This window comes from Loa loa (assembly GCF_000183805.2).
Source record: "Loa loa unplaced genomic scaffold supercont3.42, whole genome shotgun sequence".
Classification (NCBI taxonomy): Eukaryota; Metazoa; Nematoda; class Chromadorea; order Rhabditida; family Onchocercidae; genus Loa; species Loa loa.
In genome coordinates, this window is record NW_018108222.1 from 96,718 (window position 1) to 120,046 (window position 23,329).

The 23,329-nt window shown below is 35.3% G+C and overlaps 5 protein-coding genes across 5 annotated transcripts in view; 3 read left to right on the forward strand and 2 right to left on the reverse strand.

Annotated features, from left to right (window-relative positions):
* LOAG_17124 (hypothetical protein) overlaps positions 1-792 on the reverse strand; it is a 4,371-nt gene extending 3,579 nt beyond the window's left edge. Inside the window, exon 1 of the mRNA XM_020449782.1 lies at positions 633-792. Coding sequence (XP_020306640.1) covers positions 633-777 — 145 coding nt within the window. The 5' untranslated portion in view covers positions 778-792. The remainder of the gene's footprint in view (positions 1-632) is intronic.
* Positions 793-1,705: 913 nt separating this feature from the next.
* On the forward strand, positions 1,706-4,552 carry LOAG_00599 (hypothetical protein). Its single transcript, XM_020445486.1, has 7 exons — positions 1,706-1,807; positions 2,225-2,329; positions 2,611-2,713; positions 2,954-3,035; positions 3,272-3,408; positions 3,653-3,763; positions 4,152-4,552. The coding sequence occupies exons 1-5, from the start codon at positions 1,739-1,741 to the stop codon at positions 3,321-3,323; spliced, it is 411 nt and encodes a 136-aa protein (XP_020304057.1). The 5' UTR covers positions 1,706-1,738; the 3' UTR covers positions 3,324-3,408; positions 3,653-3,763; positions 4,152-4,552.
* An 825-nt stretch (positions 4,553-5,377) lies between these two features.
* On the forward strand, positions 5,378-10,909 carry LOAG_00600 (eukaryotic translation initiation factor 3 subunit L). Its single transcript, XM_003136140.2, has 14 exons — positions 5,378-5,465; positions 6,116-6,307; positions 6,684-6,796; positions 6,877-6,975; positions 7,183-7,272; positions 7,341-7,431; positions 7,699-7,853; positions 8,341-8,526; positions 8,814-8,947; positions 9,618-9,711; positions 9,905-10,040; positions 10,339-10,469; positions 10,580-10,660; positions 10,757-10,909. Exons 1-14 carry the CDS (start codon positions 5,384-5,386, stop codon positions 10,805-10,807), a joined length of 1,635 nt encoding a protein of 544 aa, XP_003136188.1. The 5' UTR covers positions 5,378-5,383; the 3' UTR covers positions 10,808-10,909.
* A 214-nt stretch (positions 10,910-11,123) lies between these two features.
* Positions 11,124-17,158, reverse strand: LOAG_00601 (hypothetical protein). Its single transcript, XM_020445487.1, has 17 exons — positions 17,034-17,158; positions 16,724-16,858; positions 16,156-16,313; positions 15,817-15,924; positions 15,595-15,732; positions 15,288-15,433; positions 14,964-15,205; positions 14,719-14,840; positions 14,519-14,646; positions 13,967-14,200; positions 13,715-13,794; positions 13,463-13,616; positions 12,935-13,087; positions 12,490-12,656; positions 12,084-12,248; positions 11,674-11,886; positions 11,124-11,577 (listed from the first exon to the last, which is right to left on the reverse strand). Exons 2-17 carry the CDS (start codon positions 16,850-16,852, stop codon positions 11,479-11,481), a joined length of 2,436 nt encoding a protein of 811 aa, XP_020304058.1. The 5' UTR covers positions 16,853-16,858; positions 17,034-17,158; the 3' UTR covers positions 11,124-11,478.
* A 1,431-nt stretch (positions 17,159-18,589) lies between these two features.
* On the forward strand, positions 18,590-22,131 carry LOAG_00602 (tubulin beta-1 chain). The gene is made up of 9 exons (XM_003136142.2): positions 18,590-18,693; positions 19,028-19,136; positions 19,759-19,985; positions 20,093-20,221; positions 20,402-20,564; positions 20,661-20,851; positions 21,010-21,105; positions 21,388-21,574; positions 21,749-22,131. The coding sequence occupies exons 1-9, from the start codon at positions 18,637-18,639 to the stop codon at positions 21,934-21,936; spliced, it is 1,347 nt and encodes a 448-aa protein (XP_003136190.1). The 5' UTR covers positions 18,590-18,636; the 3' UTR covers positions 21,937-22,131.
* The last annotated feature ends 1,198 nt before the right edge of the window (positions 22,132-23,329 follow it).

Below are 23,329 nucleotides of genomic sequence, written 5' to 3' on the forward strand. Positions count from 1 at the left end.
ATTCCTAATCTTATAAATTAACCAAATCCATATACAACACACCTTTTCAAATTTCCACTTTCCTTGTTTCTTTGCATTTTTCGGAAAAGAATTAGATTTATTTTGTTGCTTTCAAATTTTCATCTTCAGTATTTTGATCTGAGTCAGTCGAAATACTAAAAAACGAAAAAAAAATTAATTTTCCCCAATTTTATCGAATAAACTTAGAAATGGGTGCACCTGATAATTATCTGGTATATAGAAATCTAATTTTAAAATTACCAAAATTACTTAAAACAAATTGCAAGCAATCGTCACTAAAAAAAGGTATGTTTGATCCGATTGTATTATCTGATTCTATCGATATAGGAAATCTGCGAAAGGCTGCATAAGACACATAGATAATGAAATATTGAACTGATATATGAAAAAACATATCAAACTTTATGATATATCAAATTTTGTTTATAAGAGTAGTAAAAGACAACTAATGCTGCAGAAGCTTTAATTAAAGACAAGAAGAGACATTAGTAACAAACACCGTATTATCTTAGTTTTTAATCGATGTCTTTAATTTTTCAACCAATCATTAACAACGGAAAAACAATTAGGGTACTGGTTAGTGGTCGGAATTTTCAAATAAAATAAATAACCTTGTCTTTCATTCTGGCTCTTCTTGTCGGTATCCCATCTCATCCATACAAATAGGGCAATAATAAAAGCAGTCAGTCCGGAAAACAAGATGAAAAAATATCCAATTGGCTCGAAATCATTCTCTGTTGATATCACGTTGGCCATCAACTCCTGAAAATTTGTTCAAATACAATTATTAATTCAACTCATTTTTTGCTCGAAATTTCAGAAATACAACCTTCTTCTTACGAAAGGCTAATAAAATAGCGGTACAAACGAAAGAAGTGCGCCTGAATGGATATACTATCTTATGATAATCACAATAATATTGCATATCAGAGATAATGGTATTATTATTATGACTACCGTAAGACAACGGATCTGGTTCACGAAGACCATGATTACATTCCCGTATTAATATAATAGACATTTAAGATGAAGGAAATGTGGGTGTTCGGAAGAGTTAACAACTTCTCGAACTCGCGGTAAGTTAATTATCAGATAAGTAGAAAATACACATACCAGGCTGGGTGGGAGTCGAAATGCGAAAAGAGAACTACACCTAAAAATTTCTGAAGACCACGCGATATCTCGGGTTTTAATGATGGAAACAGCAATCATTTGGTTTTTCCATTTCGTCCTTCTGTTCCGTTATTGCGACTAATCGCGTCAAATAGTGAATGATTTTGAAACTTAATTTATATTCCGATATTTTTGTCACAACACGTCATCTTCATTTCAAACACGTGGACTTCTGAAACACTTTCTGTGAATAAGTGGATCCGTATGAATATCAGGAAAGGGACTGGGAAATCCCGGAATTCTTTGCAAACTGGCTAATTGGCAACTTTTCAAACGAACTTTAAAAATGTCTGTACTGTTTTCTACGGAAGACAAAATTTGCATTCCGTTGCATATTACCATATAATTTGGCCTTTTTTGGTTGCTAGGAATTTTTGGATCTTTTTAGAAGGAAACAGATGAGGCGAAGATGGAAAATCTTTGTTTAAGACTAATTCCTGTCTTTATTCTATGTAACATGTCAGTGTTAAAAGGTCGTGGATGGATGTTTGATCGCTAAAAGTATGCAAATGTTTCAGGGATCACATCCAAACTCGCTGATTTAATGGAGGATTCTAGTGACCTCCGTGATCGGCCAAGTATTGTGTCACGTTTCTTTTCAAGTCTAGCTGTGGTTCGTTCTTTTTTTCCTTATATTATCAGATTCAAAATTTATTTGAGACTTTTCTGTAACACCATGCTTTTAGAGCCTTCTGTACATTTATGCTACTGCATTCGACCATGTTTTTGGAATACAGCCGTGTATGTTCCAATTTCTGAAGATACTTTATGAGAGCTATATAATGATTGTATGTCCATCTCAGACTTACTTGAAGTGGTCAAAATGCTAATCCACACTATGTCTCACCAACCAATTCGTCATGAACCGTTTTGTTGACGCTTAAAATCAGAGAAACAGATTCAGTCATATTTTAATAGAACTCTCTGCTGTCTTTTCTACATCAGGACAAAATAGTCGATGTGAACACCGCAAGTTCTCAATATTTGGAAAAACTATGAAATTTGTCAAGTCATTTTTTATGTTTTCCAGAAATATCAGTATTACTTGGATAAGTTAACACCGTATAGTTCGATTCGATGGGGAATCGCGATTGCTTTCGTTATCCTCTTTCTTTGGCGAGTCGTCGAACTACAAGTATGGCATTTTTGTTCTTTTCATTTTTGTTCTATTTTTGTTGCTCAGAGCTTTACGTTCTGGCCAACGATGGCCGATTTGTATGAGTATAGGAGTAGAAATATATGGTTTTGTCAATAAACGACCTAGTTCGCATGATTCGACAGTGATATTTTTCTTCATTAGACATGCATCTGTGTTGTTATCGATTATAACGCCTCTACTAGACGGTCATATTGTTTTGATGAAGCGCTGGTCATTCTTACACTACATTCTTTACTTTGATATCTTGCACATTTCAGGGTTTCTACATTGTTACTTATGCTCTCGGAATTTATTATTTAAATTTGTTCCTTGCGTTCTTGACACCAAAAATTGATCCAGCACTTGATTTTGAAAGCGAAGGTGGGAAAACTTTTTCTCATTCATTTCTAGAAACTGTGTTTTACTGGATAGCAGCACTGTGTCAACTGATTTTTGGTGAAATATAACAGTTAAACATCCTTTCTGATGTTATTAATATCTTCCCTGGCATTTTTTATTAGTATTCCCGGCGCAATTTTCGAAATCCACGGTTTCGAAATCGTCCAATGTATTCTGTGCTTAAAAAACTAAAGAGTTTTTTTTTCGAATAAATCATTTTAGATGAAGATGGACCAACTTTGCCGTCTAAGGGAAGTGAAGAATTTCGTCCGTTTATGAGACGTTTACCGGAATTTAAATTTTGGTAAGTTGTGGATGATTTAGTTTACTCTTCCTTTATGCACATCTTTATAATGGAAATATCATCACAGAAACTCCTAGATCATTGCTATGTTCATAGAGAAGACTGGACATTAAGGTTCAGGTGCAGAAATATTCTTCAATTAAATGATCCCATTTTCAATAAATTTGTCAGAAAAATATTACCGCTTATTTTTCAAGAGAACTGCCCGTTTCCAAGAAACTAGGATCATCTTTCAGGTATTCAGCTATTAAAGCAACAGTCATTGCGTTTATATGCACATTTTTTTGAGATATTCAATGTTCCAGTTTTCTGGCCCATACTCGTCATGTATTTCATCGTCTTAACTTGTCTGACCATGAAACGACAAATTATGGTACAGTTTTGCTTTGAAAATAAAGTATTTACTCCACATAGTTAAATATTTTTAAAAATAAAGTACTTTCTGCATCTTTTGCAAGATGAATCAAGCTACTTATTTTACTGGGATTCTACGTTCTAGGTACCGAATGCTGGCAATCGCTTTATTGATTACCCGACCATCATTGTTTTTGAAATTTTATGACCATTTTTTTTTTTTGCGCATAATTCACCAGTCTAATGTTTATGTTCAATTTCAGCATATGATAAAATACCGCTACATACCGTTTACTACGGGAAAACCGCGAATGCGTGGAAAAGAAGATTCCGGTGTGGTTGTGCAAGGCTAGTGCCTACATACTACTTCGTCTGTATGTGACTATCAGTTCTTTCAGTTCTGGTTTGAAGCAGTTACCGTCGTTCCTCGTTGTTCTAGCTTACTTTCAAATATTATTTATTGCTTTGCTCTGGTGATTCACTTATTTGTGAATTTGCTGATTTGATACTCAGTGTTAGAAACGAAAATTTTGACTTGTTTTATAATTCTTTTCAGAATAGTTTCAGTCTTTTGTTTTGAAATTCTAATTATTTTTTATAATGATTAGAGTGATATCGAAAACAGTTTACGGAAAAATGACGAATTTGGGAGAGTTGTTCAAATATTCAACAAGATGTTGCGAATCTTACTAATAAATTTTATATTACTGTTTGGAACTTGAAAAATATTGAGATTGATTGAAAATTTTTTGTTATTTTCAGCTGAAACTACTGTGATTTGAAAGAAACGTTGCACAATCAGAACGCGCTATTTCTTCTTGATTCTTAGCGACAAACAATTTCTTCAGCAGATGTACTGAAAGTGAACTGCCTTCATTTCACAAAAATTCTTAGTTTTATAATTCAGTCCTCATTTCCTAGTATCATTGATAAGTAGCATGCGCGATATAAATGATAGTGCAATCATTATCCGGTTATCAATAGTGATTAATGTTGTTGTTGTTGTATTGTAACGAAGCTGATATCTAGTTTCGTCTAATTTTCACCTGTTTGATTTTATATGTGGTATTAATCAACTGCAGCTAATGATGTCGATTGTTCTGTCCTGCGGCTGTTATAAATATGTTGAAATTTGTGTATTTGAATGGTTTGACTATATAGGGAAAATATATTTCAACTTTTACAAAAGTTATTCGAATTCTATAGAGGTGCTTATTACTAATTACTTTCATATTATAAGGTAGGTTTACGTCTTATTCTATAAGAAGATGAAAGTAGGATATAATGGATCGGAATTCTGCTGTAACTTATCACGATAATAATATATCGGTTTAGTTAAGTTCTATTTTTGTTGGCCAAAGGATAGTGATACTTAATGATTGTTCTGTCTGCTCTTTAAATTGAACATTTTAAACTGTGGTAAAACTATCACTTCGTATCTGTTTTGTGGTGTATTAAATTATTTGGCATTAACAACTTTGTAATGAAAATTCTTGTTTCATTTATGTGAATGTAATCAGTATCACTAATATCTCCTTTCTGCATTCGTTCAATATACATCAATTTTTATCATGTGACTATTTATTTCCGGTTGGCCAAGCAACCCTGTGGGTTATTATTGCACAGTTCTACTTATCATAATGGTAAGTGTGAGCAAACTGTATTTGTCAGTAGGAAGCAGCTGCCTTTTTATTTTAACAATTATCATATAATAAAAGAATAAATGGGTTTTTCACAAAAAAATTATGAAATATTTCCTAGATGGTCTTCTTCCTGAAATTCATTTCTACATTTTATTTGATATGGTCTTTGTAAGTCATAAGTTTTAAAAGTGGGTAGATTTCACAGCATTCATTGAATTGTGTACTCCACTCTCCATGTTGGGGTCACATGAAGTGGTTAACTTTTGCTTTCCGTTGTTTATGTACATCGTGTTTTGTTCTAGCCGAGCTTGTTTATTGTGAGGAAATGGAGTGACTGAAATATTTTTGTAGATGGTGCGAGATTCATTCGATGGTGGACATACCGGCGATCCAGAACGTGATCTTGCCTACGAAAGAGAACATGTGCGACGAGGTTTGTTCACTATAACAATCAGAAGTTTGTTAATGCGGTTTCAGATGAATTCATAGAACTATGTCGGAGTGATGGAAGGATGGGAGGGAGGAAACAAAGAAAGAAAATAGAGCTTTTTTATATTTGAAGTAGTGATTAGGATTGTTTCAAGTTATCTTTAAAATTATAGATGTAAAGTGTGAAAAAAATTTTACATAAGAGAAAGAGGGTTTAGAGAAAATGGTATCATACAGGTCTATCGCTACAACTGAAAAGATTTCGCAAACACCAAGTGAGGAAGAACGACGTCTTACCTAATAACTTTAAGATGAATTCATATGCGGAATTTGGAAATATGTTTTATTTAAGCAGTGAAGGGTTTTTTCCGTGCGGATTCCGATCCGGACACAGGATGGATAAGTAACGTAGAGTATGTAAAGGTAGGAGTAGTCCGAAAAGTTTCAAACAAACTTAAAAGACAGCGAAAAATATTGACTGATTAATGCGAATGAATTTGAATCCTAAATAGCCTTTTCCAAGATTAAATGGAAAACTTTATCAAACACACAATCGAGAAAGCAACTATATATGGACTACATCGTATGAATCGACAAATCGACATTTTGAATATTGTAATTATCCTGTGAATATTATGCGGCGCTTGGTTTTAGATACGATGAGTGATGAAGTGGTGCCGGACGATGTCGCCCAATATCTAATTTATTTCAAGCGGATGATTGATGAAGAAAATGTTGTTGAAATACATAATCTTTATGAACATGGCTTCCCGGATCTTACTGAGCGTTATTTTCAGCAACGTCTCTGGCCAAATGAAGAAGCGGTAGAAAATATTGTTGGCTCGGGTTCGTTATTGCTCTATTTTTGTGATAGAAGATGTTTTTTTTAGGTAGTCTTTCAAGAGACAAAAAATCTCCAAAATTTTGATATGAAATGCAATTTTAATATCACCTCTATGGCTTCAAGGAAGTGCGGTAGTCACAGGTCTTAATATCGCTTTGAGAAAACCAGAAATCCTCTAAGCGATATTTGCAAGTGATAGCAAGCTGGATCTAGAATACTTGCACCTAGATAATTTTGCATGATATCCATTTGCGTTGTAGTGGTTTTTAATCATTTTATGATGATTTTGTGACGAAATTCTTCAGTCATTTTATTAGAGAATGAAAATTCTGGTATTTCTGTTTTTAAGCAGCAAAAACAAAATTGTTGGCTTTTTAGACAGCCGAATCTTCATTATTCTTTACAAGGAATTATACTTTCGTCACGTTTACACCCGGATGCAACGTGGACCATCTTTGGCTCATCGTTTTGATTCATATCAAAATTACCAGGTTAGCTGAAGAAAAAAGTATGCACATAGGACGCAAAGAAAAATTCTAGTTTTAATTAAGAGTGAAATTTATCACTGCAGGAATTATTTTGTGAAGTATTGACACCCGAGAAACAGCCATTGTCACTTCAATTACCAAATGTCTGGCTTTGGGATATTATCGACGAATTTGTTTACCAGGTAATAATTTCGTATTTATCTTGCTTAGTTGCTTTTCTTACTTGTTTGCTTGTAATTACTTATTTTAAAAGCAGTAAGAACCTGGGCCCTTTTTATATTGACCAGCAAATGTTTATTACTTGACATAGATTGAAATTGACAAGTTATAATTCAAGTCAATATCTATTGTTAGAGTTGTTAAAACCATTCATATTTTTTATTTTTTAGTTTCAAGCTTTCTGTCTATACAAAGCAAATCCTGGAAAAAGAAGTCCAGAAGAATACGAAGACCTCCTTTCGATTGAGCAGAATCAGAGTGTATGTGTTTTTATATTTGGCCCGGGAATCGGAAACTTATATTGTTCAACTTACCGATCACGTTTTAGGCCTGGAACATTTATCCGGTATTGAATATTCTGTACTCTTTGTTGGCAAAATCGCAGATCGACGAACAGTTGTTGGCTATACGGGAAGGAAGTAAGTAATTTTAATCAAATCAGTACTTGTGGTGTAAAGTTTTTTATTGCTGATACTTTTGTTTGATGAGGATTGCACGGTTAAAAATGCTGAGCTTTATTTTGTGATACGATATGATGTAAATTTCAAAGCGATGATTTTTTTTCAAAAGTTTCTTTTTTTTGAATAACTACAACAAACATGCAATTCAACAAATCGTATTGCTGAGTTTAGTGGAATTTGAGTAGTACTTTAAGAAATTTAATTCTTCATACGAAAATTGTTCAGGAAACCCAGATGATGTCGCAGATGATTTTGGCCGTTCTGCTTTATATTTTAAGCTGGGTTATTTCTCCTTAATTGGGTTGCTTCGTACACATGTGTTGCTTGGAGATTACCATCAAGCACTGAAAACTGTCGAAAATCTTGAGCTTGATCCAAAGGTATAACCAAGGGAAATACTTTCATTCATTTCCCTCTCTTTTATCTTATTAAAGATTTTATTGCACTCTTGTTGAAATACACTGTCAAATTTAATCTTTGAATGCGCATTCCTAACTGAGAATGAGGAAGGGGAGCTTTAATTCTTATTCTTCCACAATCGTCCCATTAGTTCCATCTCTACCATTCGATAAAGGATAAAGCAGTTGAAGTATCAAGCCCCATTTCGAATTCCGAACTGTCGAGACATAGGTTTTAATATACAATTCATTCCACACGGTTTGTAGTTATTGTATTTATACCAGTAGACTGAACACTCAGAGGTAAAGTTGAACAGACTGAACTCGTGTGCTAAGCTAAATTCAAAATTTACTGGAAAATTTGAGTTTTTGAAGTTTTATCTTCTATATTGCATCTTTTTTTATTTCCAATTTTCGATTTCGTCCTGATAATTTGAGCGAGATGTAATTTGTATTTTTTTTTTTACAGGGCTTATACAATACTGTACCCTCATGTCTGGTTACATTTCATTACTTTGTTGGCTTCTCCCATATGATGATGCGAAATTATGGTGAAGCTACGAAGATATTTGTAAACTGCTTGCTTTACATACAACGAACTAAAAGTGTTCAACAGCAAAATCAGCAACAGAAGAAGAACTTTCAGTATGATGTAGTAAGTAGCTGGTGTTTGTGAAAATAGTTATGACCGCAGCGCACTATGTTGCATGTCTACCTAAGTCAATACATTTACCTGTTACACTTACTTCCTTCTACGCACTTTTTTTGCTCAAAAAGATCTAACGGCAAGAATAGAAGAGACATCAACTCTCATGTCTCTGTTTATGTTGGTGTCACCCACAAATATACATTTCTTTTTTCGGGTGTTCATGAATTCTTTAAGAATCTTTTATAAAATTTCGGGTGATAAGTTTATGCTTTTTATTATTTGAAGCATTACAGATTGGAAAAACGAACGAACAGTTGTACCATTTGTTGGCTATTTGTTTGACGCTACAACCTCAACGCATTGATGATTCCATCCAGTCGCAACTATATGAAAGGACTGGTGAGCGTATGAATCACATGAGTAATGGGTCAGTTAAATACGAATTTATTGAAGTTTACGAGTTCAATTTACAGTCCATATTTTTGAGATTGTTTGTTTAAGAGCTTTGTAATACTAGTAGAATTCATTAAATATAAGTTGGAATTTATTCTTCTCTCTAAATAAATGTTATTCTGATAGTTAAGGAAAAAACTGGTTTTTGCATTATGATAGTAGCAAATGCATACATCATTATCATCATCATCATGATTAGACTTCGCGGTTGAAGATTTGGGAAGAGCTCTACCCACGCCCGTTACAAATACCACAACCCTTCCAGCGTGTGCAGTGAATTTTTTTGGTGAGGCGCAGCGTGCGTGGAATTGACTGGCCTCACCCTTCATCCCTAAAGTTCATCTGTCAAGGCCTAGCGAGCTAAGATGGTAACAGTGATATTCTCAAGACGTGATTTTGTGGAGTATCTTTCTGTTAGATGTTAGATGGATGGCCTTACAGGGCTTAACGAGCTCCATCTACCCGGGTTTGGAATTAATGTTGTTTTTCTTTGTTTTTATTTTAGGATAGTTGCCTGGAGAGGAGGAAAGGGCTAGCGAACTAATCCTGTCCATAGACGCACTTTGCCTGACTCTACGCAAGCTTTTTCCGCTGTCCGTGACGGTAGTATTAATGCGTTAAAGTGTAGCAATTTTCTTTTGCAGTAACATCGATGAGTTCCGCCTTGCTTTCCAACAAGGATGCCCGAAGTTCTTGTCCCCAACCACAGTAGTTTACGAAGGTCCAAATCAGGCAAAGGTTAATTTTCATACTGACGGATTTATAAATTCAAGAATCGTTTTCTTCCAGTAACTAATGGTAATGCATTACTACGGTATGCTTCACAATATTTTATTCGTAAGTCTATGTTTAACTTATTAGTGGCTTAGGTATAAAATCATGATTGAAGAAAATGTTTTATGGCATTTTTGACTTATTTCCATGTTTTTAGGAACCACTGCTCCGCCAGTGTAATGCTTTTCTAGAAGAAATTGAATCACAGATTATGTTGCCTATTCTGCGAGGTTATTTAAAATTATATACAACTTTGCCAACGAGGAAGCTTGCAAGCTTCATGGATGTCAGCGGTTTGTTTCTATCACTTTTTCTTCATGTGCTTCATTGTTTTTCACATTGATATTTGACAAATGAGTGACAAATGATAGGGAAAGTATGCTTGCACATCCCCAATTATAAGGGATCTAGGGTATTGACCATGTCAGCGAGTTTGGACAGGAAAAAGCTATGACTGTGTAACCATTTAATGTAGGTACTCGCATTAGCACTAGCAATCCTAGAAAGATACATATATCCATAAATAGACTTGAAGATTAGTTCAGAAGTTGAACAAAGTCAATGTTGTCCGGAGATATCAGTTAATTGCAGATGCAGATTATGACTCATTTGTTGGGAAATTGTTGAGTTTCAAGATGATCGTCAACGAGCTGGGCAAAGAATGTATGGATCGTTGTGAAATCGATGACTCAACGACAGATCTTGATTTCTATGTTGACAAAGTATGGCCTTATTTACCTCTTTACATTTTTGAATTTCAGTTAGGTTCCGAATTAAACTGCAGATTTCGTTTATTCGAAAATTGTTTCTTGTTCATTCCCTTCATCTCTAGGATATGATCATTATTGCGGACACAAAAGTTGCTCGCCGAATTGGAGAATATTTCATCAAACAAATACAGAAGTTGCAAGAGGTAAAAGATGTTTTCTATTTCTTAAAATGAGTTACCAAGTCCCGTATTTCGGAAATCCTTGCTCAATTTTCAGCTAAATTGTAACACTTATTGTAGGTGAACCGGAAGTTGAAAGAACTACCAGTTATTCCGGCGGCTTCAAGTTAATTTTTCATATTGTCAGATTATTCTAAATTTTCTTTGTTTGGAGTTCGAAATATCTTTTGTATCTTTTATTTCGATGGTTAATAAATTTTACCTTTTGTGCCATGACTGTACGCCTATGCAGTTATCGAAAAGTAGGAAAAAGCGTTTTTCCGTTGTAATTTTATTGAAAATGGGTCAAACGTTGAATAACCACTGTTAGAGGACAAGTTATTCTGAAGCGGATAGTATCGGTTTATGGATTTCATTTCGAGATACCACGTAATTTTTATGCCAAACCACCTACAGGAGTAGAGCTTGCCGTATGAATAAAAAAAATGTCAGAATTGAGTTCATTCACACATCATCTATATTCACATAGTCAACAAACAGAATAATAAAGAGTAGAAATATTTGGATGAAATGTTTTGTTTAAACAACATACGAGCATTTCCGGTAACATTGATGAGCGATAAATTACGAATGAAATCAACAGACTCATAGTGAAACTTCTTATATTTTCTACTGATAATATTTAATTCAAGCAGTAAGGAAGTAGCATGTGAGTCATTATCTCAAAATATCATAATTTAATCATCAAGCTGTCCTCAGTCCATTTCTGTGATATTATTTCGCAGATTTACTTCTCGGTTCATTTCTTGCTGTGTAAATTAAATATTTAGTTACACTTGGAATCAGAAGTGGAAATTCCTAATTCGGTCGATGAATCGAGTCTTCGGTAATTCAGGAGATGGGAATTTCTTTGCGTAGATTTCTGGGTAAGTCTTTTTGAACTGCAAAAATAAGAATTTAATGAAAGAGGACATTGAAAAAGAAAGTAATCGATTTGAATTCAACTATATATGCATTAACCTTCTTAAGTCGCTGACCTTCTTAAGTCGCTGCTTTCGGTCTACAATTGAAAGATTTTCGTCATTCAATATGTCATTCAAGAGGGATAGCAAATGACTATCAACATCTTGTTTTTGCGATTCATATTCTTCTATTTCGATTGGTTCACAGAAATGCTGCTTCAAGCGTTCTGCACCTGATGATTCCTCAGTAATAGATTGCTGTGCAGTTGGCGATTTCTTTATAACAACCTAAAATTTCTCTAAAATGTTAAAATATTTTCCTTTTCAGCATCCTTAAAACAAGCAAGTTGTAAGAATTTAGAATGACGAATTTCAGAACGAATATCGAAAATTTAATAAAATGCCTTTGAAATAATATTTTTAGATCACATTCGCGTTAAAAGCAAAATTGTATCGTTCTAATGAATACTTCGAATTAAATCCACCTCGTGTGGTAGTGAAAGCTGATGTTTGACCTCTGCAATGAATGCTTCTGGGATGGAAAACGTATCGCATTCATTATCCATTAAAAATATGACCAATTGATGGCATTCTGATGCGTTTATAGTTTGAGATGTACGCAATATCTTGTTCGGCAAACCTTCGAGAACCTGAAAAGCAGTTTAATTTTAACAAGTGGTATGTGAAAACTGTCCACTCCGTATTTAAATTCCCCAGCCATTTTTAGGATTTGACGCAAAAAATAAAAAAGTTATGAAAAGTAACGAATTCGAAAAACATGTGGGTTTTCAGGATAATTTGTTTAAAGACAACCAATTTTGTTATTTAGCTTGGTGAAACTCTTCTGAAATTTTCAAAGATCTGTCTAATTTCCGGACTATAATTTCTCACAATTGAACGGTTATCACGGCGTTTATCCATTCGCAAACAATAATTTCGGCTGACACGTTGCATAAAGCGCAAGAGATAGTGCAATCGACGACGAACACGTGGTTCCAAAGTTAGCATGACTAACGATACTGCTTGTTTCATCAATCTCTCATTTTCACTGTTGATTCCTATAAAAATGTGATCAATTTTAACTTCGATGGTTCTCTGACACCCAGGTAATTCTTCTAAAAAATATTTAAGTATATTTTACTGGTAAATACTTTTAGCGAACTTAATTAATATAGAAGAATACAAAATGAAACAAAAAGGGCTTGAGCAAATACGTATATGTTTACATATTTAAAAATATGTATCCAAAGATTTTTGAAGTCTAGTAGATCTCGAGGGTTTGTGTTCATCTCAAGTTATTTGAATTCATCAATAAAAATAAGATTAAAATACCAACCGGCGAGTAATACACAAGATTCTGCACAAGGAGTGCTTGAACGTGGCACAAGAGCGTTTGTTTTGGCCAGTTCCTCAATACGCTGCATAAGCTCGGGACTTCGTTGCAGACCTGGAAGCCGTGTTAAAATTGCTTCATAGGCCATTCTGCATGCTGAAAGAGATCTCGATAAGTAGACTTGAATAAACTGATTGTAACTAACTAAATTAAGCTTCAATCATATTGCATAAATTTAAGCAAACTGCTCAGAAACATCGATCCAGGCCTACATTGTTTTGTCACTTCGGGGAACAAAATGGTATTCTTAACGAATTTTCTGCATTCTCTGGATATTATTATGATATCGTTATGCTACATGAAGTCACTATCGCAAATGCCAACGATGTAATCCTGTTAGAAAAAAAAACAATATAATCGCTAACAATATAATTCTCCACATATTCCCTTCTGCATTTATCTTTTTTCAATACCTGTATTCTAATTATTTTCACAACATCTTTTGTTCACTCACATTAATTCAGAACTTACAAAAAGTTTCACTGCCTGCTGACAAAGTGGATACGGAAGAGCGTATAGTGTTTGGTGGTGACATGGCATGTTCCTCACCAATAAATCCTTTGCTAGGCGATACTGTTGTGCGCAAATTAGAACTTTCATCTTTTCCATCTATTTTACTATGAATCTATAAAAACACTTTGCATCCTTTTGTCTGATTAATGCAATATGCCAAACCAGTACTTTTGAAGCATTTCTAGCATAGTACGGAAAAATATATTGTACCTGAGAATTAACAGCCTTTTGCACGTAACGTGTAAATGGTGAACTGTCAGCGCAAAAAACTGTTTCCTTATGCAATTCTGCTGAAAAGAAAAGTACGGACTTGAAAACTAAATTTTGCATGTTTACGAAATTAAATGCAACAGAATTAAAAGTAAAAACAGTTTCATCGAACCGAAGAATTCGGAACAAAAAAGCGAGTAATCGCACTGAACAAAGTCTCTTAACTTAATTCTACAAATGCGAAAATGTTACCTGAGTTTCGTTGTTTAAAACTTCTTTGGCGAAACAGTTGTATGATGTGTAAAACCGACGATGCCACAACATTCGGAAGCATGGGACAGTCTTTATCAAACTGCTCACAAACACTTTTGAAAACATTCAATTCGAATCCTTCATATGGTACATGCGCGGATTCTACGAATTTTGTATCGAATGGCCATCGCGACAGATAACGCATCATTGTTATAACATAATTTGTTAGATAGTCTGTAGTAAAACAATAAATATAATTTTTGCCTATGTAATTAATTTCTACGTATTTCCTTAGCTTTAAATTATTAATGTATTTACTGGATATTACTTACTACCTTCCAAATAATTCATTAGCTTAGGAGAATACTACGACTACAAACAACTATTTGTTTGAAGGAATATAAAGTTTGCCTTCCACTAACTTATTATATAAATTTCAACAGGAAAAGTTTTCATCACAAGAGTATTCTTGATGCTCAGAATATTTATCACAGCAGTTGTCACTTCAAAAAAGAAGCCTTCATTAATCATATTCTTCAAATATAACAATACCATTCTCAGGTTGAACTCGAACTATTCCTTTCGTTCCGACCCGTTCGCAATTCCATCGAACATCCGCACCGCTGAAATCATAGTCGAGAATCCCCTTTAGTGAATCTACCTGAAGCAATGATTGCAACCTGAAATCAACAAGAATTTTTATGAGCGGTTCTTTGAAGTGATTAATGATTTCATCACTGAGTTTAACTAACCGATTTAATAGAACGTTTTTGTAGATTTCGCTGGCATCAAGGAACAGATGAGCACCACTATGTTCTTCATTGACAACCGCTCCTGGAGATCCAGAAGGCTGACAGCTCTCCGGAGTTTTGGTCTATAAAATAGTTTCCTTCTCCAATACTTATGATTAACTCCATTTTGAACACCATATATCCACATAGATGGCCACGGTTACAAATGGATGGTAAAGGAGGGAATAAAACAAACTCTTAGCTACCTGAATAATTTTTCCGAAATGTCGAAGGTTGTTCATTCCTGAAGAGTCGGCTGAATTACTGTTTACTTCGATTAACTTAGTGATCATCTCGTCTAATACATTAATCTGTTCTGATGTTCCTGCTCCAATTTCAATATTCTCTATAGCCACTTCATTTATTTTTTCCTGAGAGACGCTTCCTTTCAATATAATCTTGTTAGTTGATCTTCTTGATAATTCATCATTTAGATTCTGGAAAAACACTGAATTAGGGAAAAATCAAACCTAATAGATTTAAAAGGCGGGGATTTTAAACGAAACAGATTTAGAACTTTCTGTGAAGACTTGCCCGGGAGCTAAACATAGAAGGCAGGTTCCCATGGGATGCTGATAAACGACGAGAAAGCGGAGCATTCGGCTGCATTGAGGGAATAGGCATTCGCGCTGGTATCATCGAGTCGTTGTTTCGATTTCTCCAGACGTTATGCACCCTGAAAGAAAGTTTCCTGGATTATTAGATCAACTATTCCTCTCGTCAATATCAATCTTAACTCATCTTTTTAAAGAGATTCAGTCAACTTCTATTTCAAAACTTAAAAGAAAATATTCACTCTAGTTTCATATTTTTTGTTTTCCAGAAGAAACTTCTTACCTTTGTGGGGCAGTAAATCGAAAGTCTCTGTTCTTAGAACGATTATTTTGTCTGAAACTACATCTTTCATTGAATGAAGCGGCGCGGCGGACTAACACTGGTGTTGTAGGGAGTAGTTCAGGAGAAGTACATGAAAACCTGAGAAAAAGTTCAGTTATTCCGGTCTAAAGAAAGGAGATTTTTTCTGAATAACTTTATTTAAACGTAAATTAGAAAAGTTACCGATATAATTCACTTTCTTTGAATACTTCGTTATCATCGCATTTCCCACGCACACTACAAAATAACCCCATACTCATATAAATAGCCAAAAGTTTTGAACAACTGGATCTGAAAAACGGATATTTAATAAAATTTTTTTTCAGCTGCAACTTCTCTGTTAAATGGAATTTTCCATATTTTGAAGATAATACCTTAGAGCGTGAAATAAAATATATCCATTAAAATATTCTGTCAAATATAATTAACACTGAGAAAAAATTGATAAGGGAACCCTTAAAATAATCATTATTTTAAGGCTGAACACTGGATTTCATTTAAAATGTGATGATAGTATCTCACCTGGTTATTTCTCGACCGTCATGGATAAACTTCGGTAGCTCGTTCATCATAAAATCTACTGCCTCACGACCTGCAAAACAACCGTCGAAGATACGCAGTTGACGTCGATGTCGCTTTACAGGCATTCCATTTCGAAAGCGCCTTATCATACCATTCCACTGCGAACAAAAAGTAAAGTTTTATTATATGTTAGCATCCAAAGCATATAGTATTTATCTTGTTTGAAAATTTCACAATCTGAAATTCGACTAAAAACGAAATAGCCTGGAACACCAAATTCTAAGGCATGCTTAAAAATATTATGGTTTAGACTTTGATTGTTAGAGTGGGCAAACAAAAGATGAACAATATCAGTTCACACAAAGTAATGCATGTTTCAATCTACTGCCAAATTGAGTGATTGGGAAATCAGGACTGTTTGAAATTCTAACCCCCATATAGACTTATTGAATGTGGAGAAAATTGAGGAGTGAAGGATTGATAAGCATAAATTTCATTAGTTCAATTTACATTACATCGTCTATTTACTGTTCTGAATACGGATATAAGATGCACAAAATTAACTAACCACACGAGTTGCTCTGAAACGGCCCTCAAATAGAGAATCATTTTCTTTCGGACTTTTCATCGTGGACTCTGGGATATCACTATGATCAGCTGATACGCGAAATCCTCGAAGCTGTACGTGGCCGGTCATAAAATCCTGGAATGAATATATTAGAAATGGCAGAACAAGTAACAAACCTAAAGAAGAGAAGAAATAATGAACGTATCATGTCGACTACTCTTCGCATTTTCAAAAAAAAAGCAGAAAGAACATCACTATTCAAGCACTGAACGATGACGCTAATGTGAATCAGAAATGTTGCCTCACTTACAATTTGCTTTTGGAATGCTAGTTTTTCCTTGTTTTATATATCCAGATCCGACATACTTTCAGATCATTCCAAATTAATGAATATATTTGATGTACAAATAATTTCTAGATATATTTCAGAACGCATGAAATGTTTATATCAGATATCTATATTAAAGTTTGCAGGAACAATATTATTCCATATCGAACAGATAAGTTCAGAAACTTCATTGAATACTACAGTACGACTCGACTTCGAAGTATATTAATACGCACGGCCAGATTTCAGCCTAATTTGTCCATACAAACGGAAAATCCATATAACCAAAAAGAGCGGCCAAGAAGCCAATAATTAACAAAATTCAGGAATACTCACACTGCAAAAAGTAAACAAAAACATCGGGGGAAGCGTACTTCATATCGAACATCCATATTGCTTAATGCGCTTCCGGAATGGGGAAAACAGAAGGCGACTTATATAAAATAGAGATTTACATAAAACAAAAAAGCGCTTTCAAGGAATGCTGCTTGCCAGCAGTGCAAAAAATTTCAAGTTAAACCAGAATTGATGCAAATTCATTTCAAGGGTTGGTTATTCCTTCTATGATCACAACTATGGTTATAGAACTGGAAATATGATTTTAATCATGAATATGGAATCACGACAATGAATATAATGAATAAGAAACGGTGACAATAATTAGACATACATCAGTACTGTAATGACTACTGCGCACGCATATTTGCGCACATAAGGCGGTGGTACGAAGCGCTAAAGTTCAAATTTCAAAATGCCGCTTGCTGCTTTCAGTACTGTTGCAGCGCTATAGCAACAAATGGTGAATCATGAAACAATCGTCGGGTTTTATTCCGGTTGACATTCAGCTGTATTCTCCCGTATTTCAGCGATTAGAACATTCCTTTTGTCCCTTTCAATCCACTTACTCTTGTGTGTACCTTGCTTTGTAATTCCGGAAATTTGTAACTTCTTGAATATGTATATTGAGGGAAGTATTCATTAACTGACACTTCTTAAAGTTGATAGAATGTCGTGCGTTCAATAGTACAAATATTCGATCACAGGTATGTGTTATCCAAGGGCATCTGGGTAGTATGAAATAAGGATTGCATTAGGTATGTCACCCTAAATTCCTGTAAGAAAAAGAAAGCTCGCAAGAGGATATATCGTACGGTACATTGCTACCACATAGGTCATTGCATCATTTCTTCGCATATTTCTGTGGTGCATGTAGAGAGCATAGGGAAATGGGAGATGGCAGAGGAAGGGAGAGACCCTGCGATGTGGACGAATGAATGGAAGATTGCGCCTTCCCGTGTCACTTCATATCTGTCTGTCTACATTCCTGCAAGAAGGACATGGCAAGGTTGAAGGTTATGTTAAGGGCGTGTCTCTATACATTCATATGTCTGTCTGTCTGTCTTTGGTTGCTAGGAAGCCTGTCAACTTTCTCATCAGTTTAGTGAATCTCTGTGTGGTAGATTGGATGGCGCGCGGGTGATTCGATCAACAATTATCCGATTTGTTGCAGGCGCAAATAACTTGGTAAGCAATTTGTATTGCAGGTCCCATTTCGATCGAGGAAACTTCGTGAAGTGTTCAAGCCATGAGAGAAATCGTCCACGTTCAAGCTGGTCAGTGTGGCAATCAGATTGGTGCCAAGGTATCGATTTTTCAGCTGTTTTCCTTTATCCTTTAGGGAGATGACTCATCGAAGGAGATGACTTCGTCAGCTGTAATTTTCCTGAGGTATCTTCTCTCTTTCCCTCGTATCACTTCTGGGTGCAAATATATATTTCGCGGCATCACTTATTATTCAGAACTGTTGATAGAATTCCGTGTCAGGTCATAGAGATCAAACTATGGCAATAGCTTTCGTATGGTCTTTCCAGCACTCTAAAGTTAAAGATAAAATGTCTCAAGGGTAAATGTATACCACATAGGAGGTTTTACAAGTTGAAAATTTGAAGCCTCAAGTACAATTTTAATTTTTTCAGTTCTGGGAAGTGATATCGGATGAACATGGCATTCAACCTGATGGCACATATAAAGGTGATTCAGACTTGCAAATTGAGCGAATCAACGTCTACTATAATGAAGCGAATGGTTGGTCAATTATTGGAATTTTTTTCCCTGGCTTTGGAATGTTCTTTTTTGTTTTCTCTGCTAGCTGGTTCTGCACGTTTTCATACACTCACATAATAGTAGTTCTGCATACACATGCATACCACACATAGTCTCATATACAAACAGTTTCCGTCTGACACTGAGCATTAGTTCCGCCGATGGGGTTCATCAGGACGGCCTCAAAATAATGTGTTCGAAAATTAAATGGAGAGTGTCTGCGACTCTTTCCAAGGTCCACCGTGATGAGTTACATTTGGGACATAATTGGATGGGATGGACTAGATTAAATGAATTTAAACATAGGCTTGTATTTCCTCATCTTTTCGTTATGAGATTTAAAACTAAACCAAACAATCTAAGATATGATCCTGTAAATATGCTTCCTGTTGATCAACACTTATACCTGAATATCTGCCGTAATGTTTTGTTAGCAATATTAGTAGTGCAACTCGGTTCTAGTTTATTTTTTGTCTGTTCACTGTTTGGTAAACAGTAACGTTTTCCCTCAGGTTTTCTGTAACGCTTAGCTTGGTGTCAATACTAAACACCATCATAACCTTCAGTTCATCTCAGGCGATATGGTGAGGTTTTTTATATTCAGGTGGCAAATATGTGCCACGAGCAATTCTTGTCGATTTGGAACCAGGCACCATGGATTCCATTCGAGGAGGTGGATTTGGCCAGCTGTTCCGACCGGATAATTTTGTTTTTGGACAAAGTGGAGCTGGAAATAACTGGGCTAAAGGACATTACACGGAAGGTGCAGAGCTGGTTGATAACGTGTTGGACGTAATACGAAAGGAAGCTGAAGGATGCGACTGTCTTCAGGTGCATTTTCTTACAGTTTTATAAGGCATTTAAACTGTGAATTTAAACTGGTTTTGAATAGTGCAACTTCTTAGATAATCTAATGTTTTAAAAAAAAGTGTTTTCAGGGATTTCAACTGACGCATTCGCTTGGTGGTGGTACCGGTTCCGGTATGGGAACACTGCTGATCTCGAAAATCCGTGAGGAATATCCGGATCGAATTATGAGCTCTTTTTCGGTTGTGCCATCACCTAAAGTATGTATTTTTGAATTCTCATCGTTTTAATTTAATTTTAGTAGCTGTTTTATCCGCTCCAAAAGGCTCCATAAGTTCTTAGGGCTGGATATTGTCTCGCGAAATGGCTATTTCCATTTCGCCTTAAAATGTATAGTTGAAAAATGTGAGCAGCATATTAGATGGATTAATGGTTTCCAGGTATCAGATGTTGTATTGGAACCGTACAATGCAACATTATCAGTACATCAGCTAGTCGAAAATACCGACGAGACTTTCTGTATTGATAACGAGGCTTTGTATGATATCTGCTTCCGAACGTTGAAGTTAACGAACCCAACTTACGGCGATCTCAATCATTTGGGTTCTGTCCCTTCATTTATTTTTCGGGATTTTATTGTTAGAGTTCAGGTTTAAATTGCAATCTTTTCTACTGTTCTAAAAGTCACGTTTTATTTAGTATCTGTGACAATGTCCGGAGTAACAACATGCTTGCGTTTCCCTGGACAACTAAATGCTGATCTCCGTAAGCTCGCTGTTAATATGGTACCGTTTCCACGGTTGCATTTCTTCATGCCAGGATTTGCACCTCTCTCTGCCCGTGGTGCTGCTGCTTATCGCGCCCTTAACGTTGCTGAGCTTACTCAACAGGTCTGTTTATTCTTATCATCAAGGTTGCGAACATGATGCGTCAATCCCTTTTCGAAAATGTAGGTGTAATCCATCCATATTTTCTGTATATCTCTTTTATTAAATCGATGTTTATAACAATAATAAGCAATTTTTTCTGGGGCATTATATTTCTTTAGATGTTTGATGCCAAAAATATGATGGCAGCATGTGATCCACGTCATGGCCGTTACTTAACCGTAGCTGCAATGTTCCGAGGCAGAATGTCGATGCGAGTGAGTGCCTTTTAATAATCTTTGAGTTAAAGCTGAGTTCCTGAAGTATGAAAGGTTTTCATCAATATGGTGTTGGTTTTTCTTTGCCTTGACCTTAATCGCTTGGTCCAAATTATGTCTTTATTTGATTCACAGTATCTGCTCAAAACTACAGTTGTTTGATGATAACTTCTTTTTTCTTTTTCGCGTAGAAAAATTGTCTTTCTACTCTTTGGAGCTCAATTGATTTTTTACTTTTTCATCAATTTATTTTATTTAAAATTTATATGCATAAGTTTCCAGGAAGTAGACGAGCAAATGATGCAAGTACAGAATAAGAATTCATCATACTTCGTTGAATGGATTCCAAATAATGTAAAAACAGCTGTTTGCGATATTCCACCGCGTGGATTGAAGATGAGCGCAACATTCATTGGCAATACAACAGCTATACAAGAACTTTTCAAGCGTATTTCCGAACAATTCACTGGTGAATTGGTTTTGTTAATCTCATTTTATTTGAATTCACCTTATGACCATTACAGATTTCTTCACCATGTTATGAACTTTATGCAAAGGTATATTTACCATAACTCGGAAGTATTCCGCAAAGCTAAACTCAGTAAGGGAATAGCTAGGTTGATTTGATTTCTTATGATTTCAGCCATGTTCCGACGTAAGGCATTCTTGCATTGGTACACTGGCGAGGGCATGGATGAAATGGAATTCACGGAAGCAGAGAGTAATATGAATGACTTGGTGTCTGAGTATCAGCAGTATCAGGATGCAACGGCTGATGAAGAAGGTGATCTTCAGGAAGGTGAATCGGAATACATCGAGCAGGAAGAGTAAGCAGAAAATGATCAATTTTGTGGGAAAAAGACTAAACTATTCTAATATTTTAATCATCGCCTTTTCCATGTTTTCATGTTGTTACGACTATATTTTGTTACTTTTTGCTTTTGATAGTATAGTAGCAAGTTTGAAGAAGTTATAACAATAAATCTTATTGTTGTACTTCCCAATAAATTATGATCGAAAGTTGTGATTCTTATTGGGTTATACGAAGTCGTAACTCAGAATATCAACGTGGGAAAAAAAATTAGTTTATTGAGAAAGCACTAATTATGATTCTGCAGAAGTCGCAATTTAAAATTATTATTCATCCTTCTATAAAAGGTTGACGGCATTCCATGGCAAAAAGTGGTGCAAGAGTTTGTTGTTTCTTGGGAGAGGGAGCTGCGTTTTGTGTTGAAAATATACATTAGCCAAAGTGAAATTTCGTGATGGTTGGTGAGGAGGACACTAATGTGCGATACGATGAGTACCTTATTGGGCGGGACACGGAGTAAGAAGTAGTTTAGTAAACCGTACAGCGAGTGGATTGGTGGGATGTTTTAGTGTCATGTGTTAAGAGAAGTTGGTGAGGTAATTTCCGTAACTAAGGGATATCATCGGCTAATGTGATGTTTCTATGGTCTTTTTTTTTTTTTTGCTATGGCAAAGCAATGAAAGTCGGAGTTTAACAAGACGATCTGCTTGCGAAATAGCCCGTGGTCTATATGTAGCATATCGATACGGTAATATAGGCATTCCCGAAGTTCGCTTATTAGTCTAGTAACCGTTCATTGGTTTCAATTGCTGGTGAAACGGTTATTGATTGAAATTCTGACAATGAATCTATTAGCATAGAACATAATGTACTCTTGGAGCATCGTGCAAGAAGTTTGAAGCAATCAGTGATATCCACTGCACCAAATCCGTAGTCAGTCGAGTCAGCTGTGGTAAGTTGTATAAATCGTTTAAACCAGTGGTTCCCAATCTTTCCTTGACCAGACACTACTTGGACTTTTTTATTTGTAGCAGGGACCATAAAATTCAAAAATAACGATTAAACTCGAAGTGGCATCATCATAATGTAAAAAAAGAAGGGACATGAGGACAAAGTATAATCACAAAGAACAAAGTCAATTTTCCCCCTTCATTAATAATTTTCTATTCACCATGCCACTTTCTTCGCAGACGACATCTCCTCTATTACGTTGGCATGTACCATACCGCCACATAAAAGAGGATTTCCAGAGCAACTGCGGTACTTTAACATTTTAAAGTAACTTCTTATTCATTTCCAAATGTTTTGATTCTATTAAGATTTCAATTCGGCATCATAAATGAATCCGAAAATGAGGTTTTATTCCACGCGTCAATTTCAAAATTGATCCATTCTGTGCTCTATATGTAAACA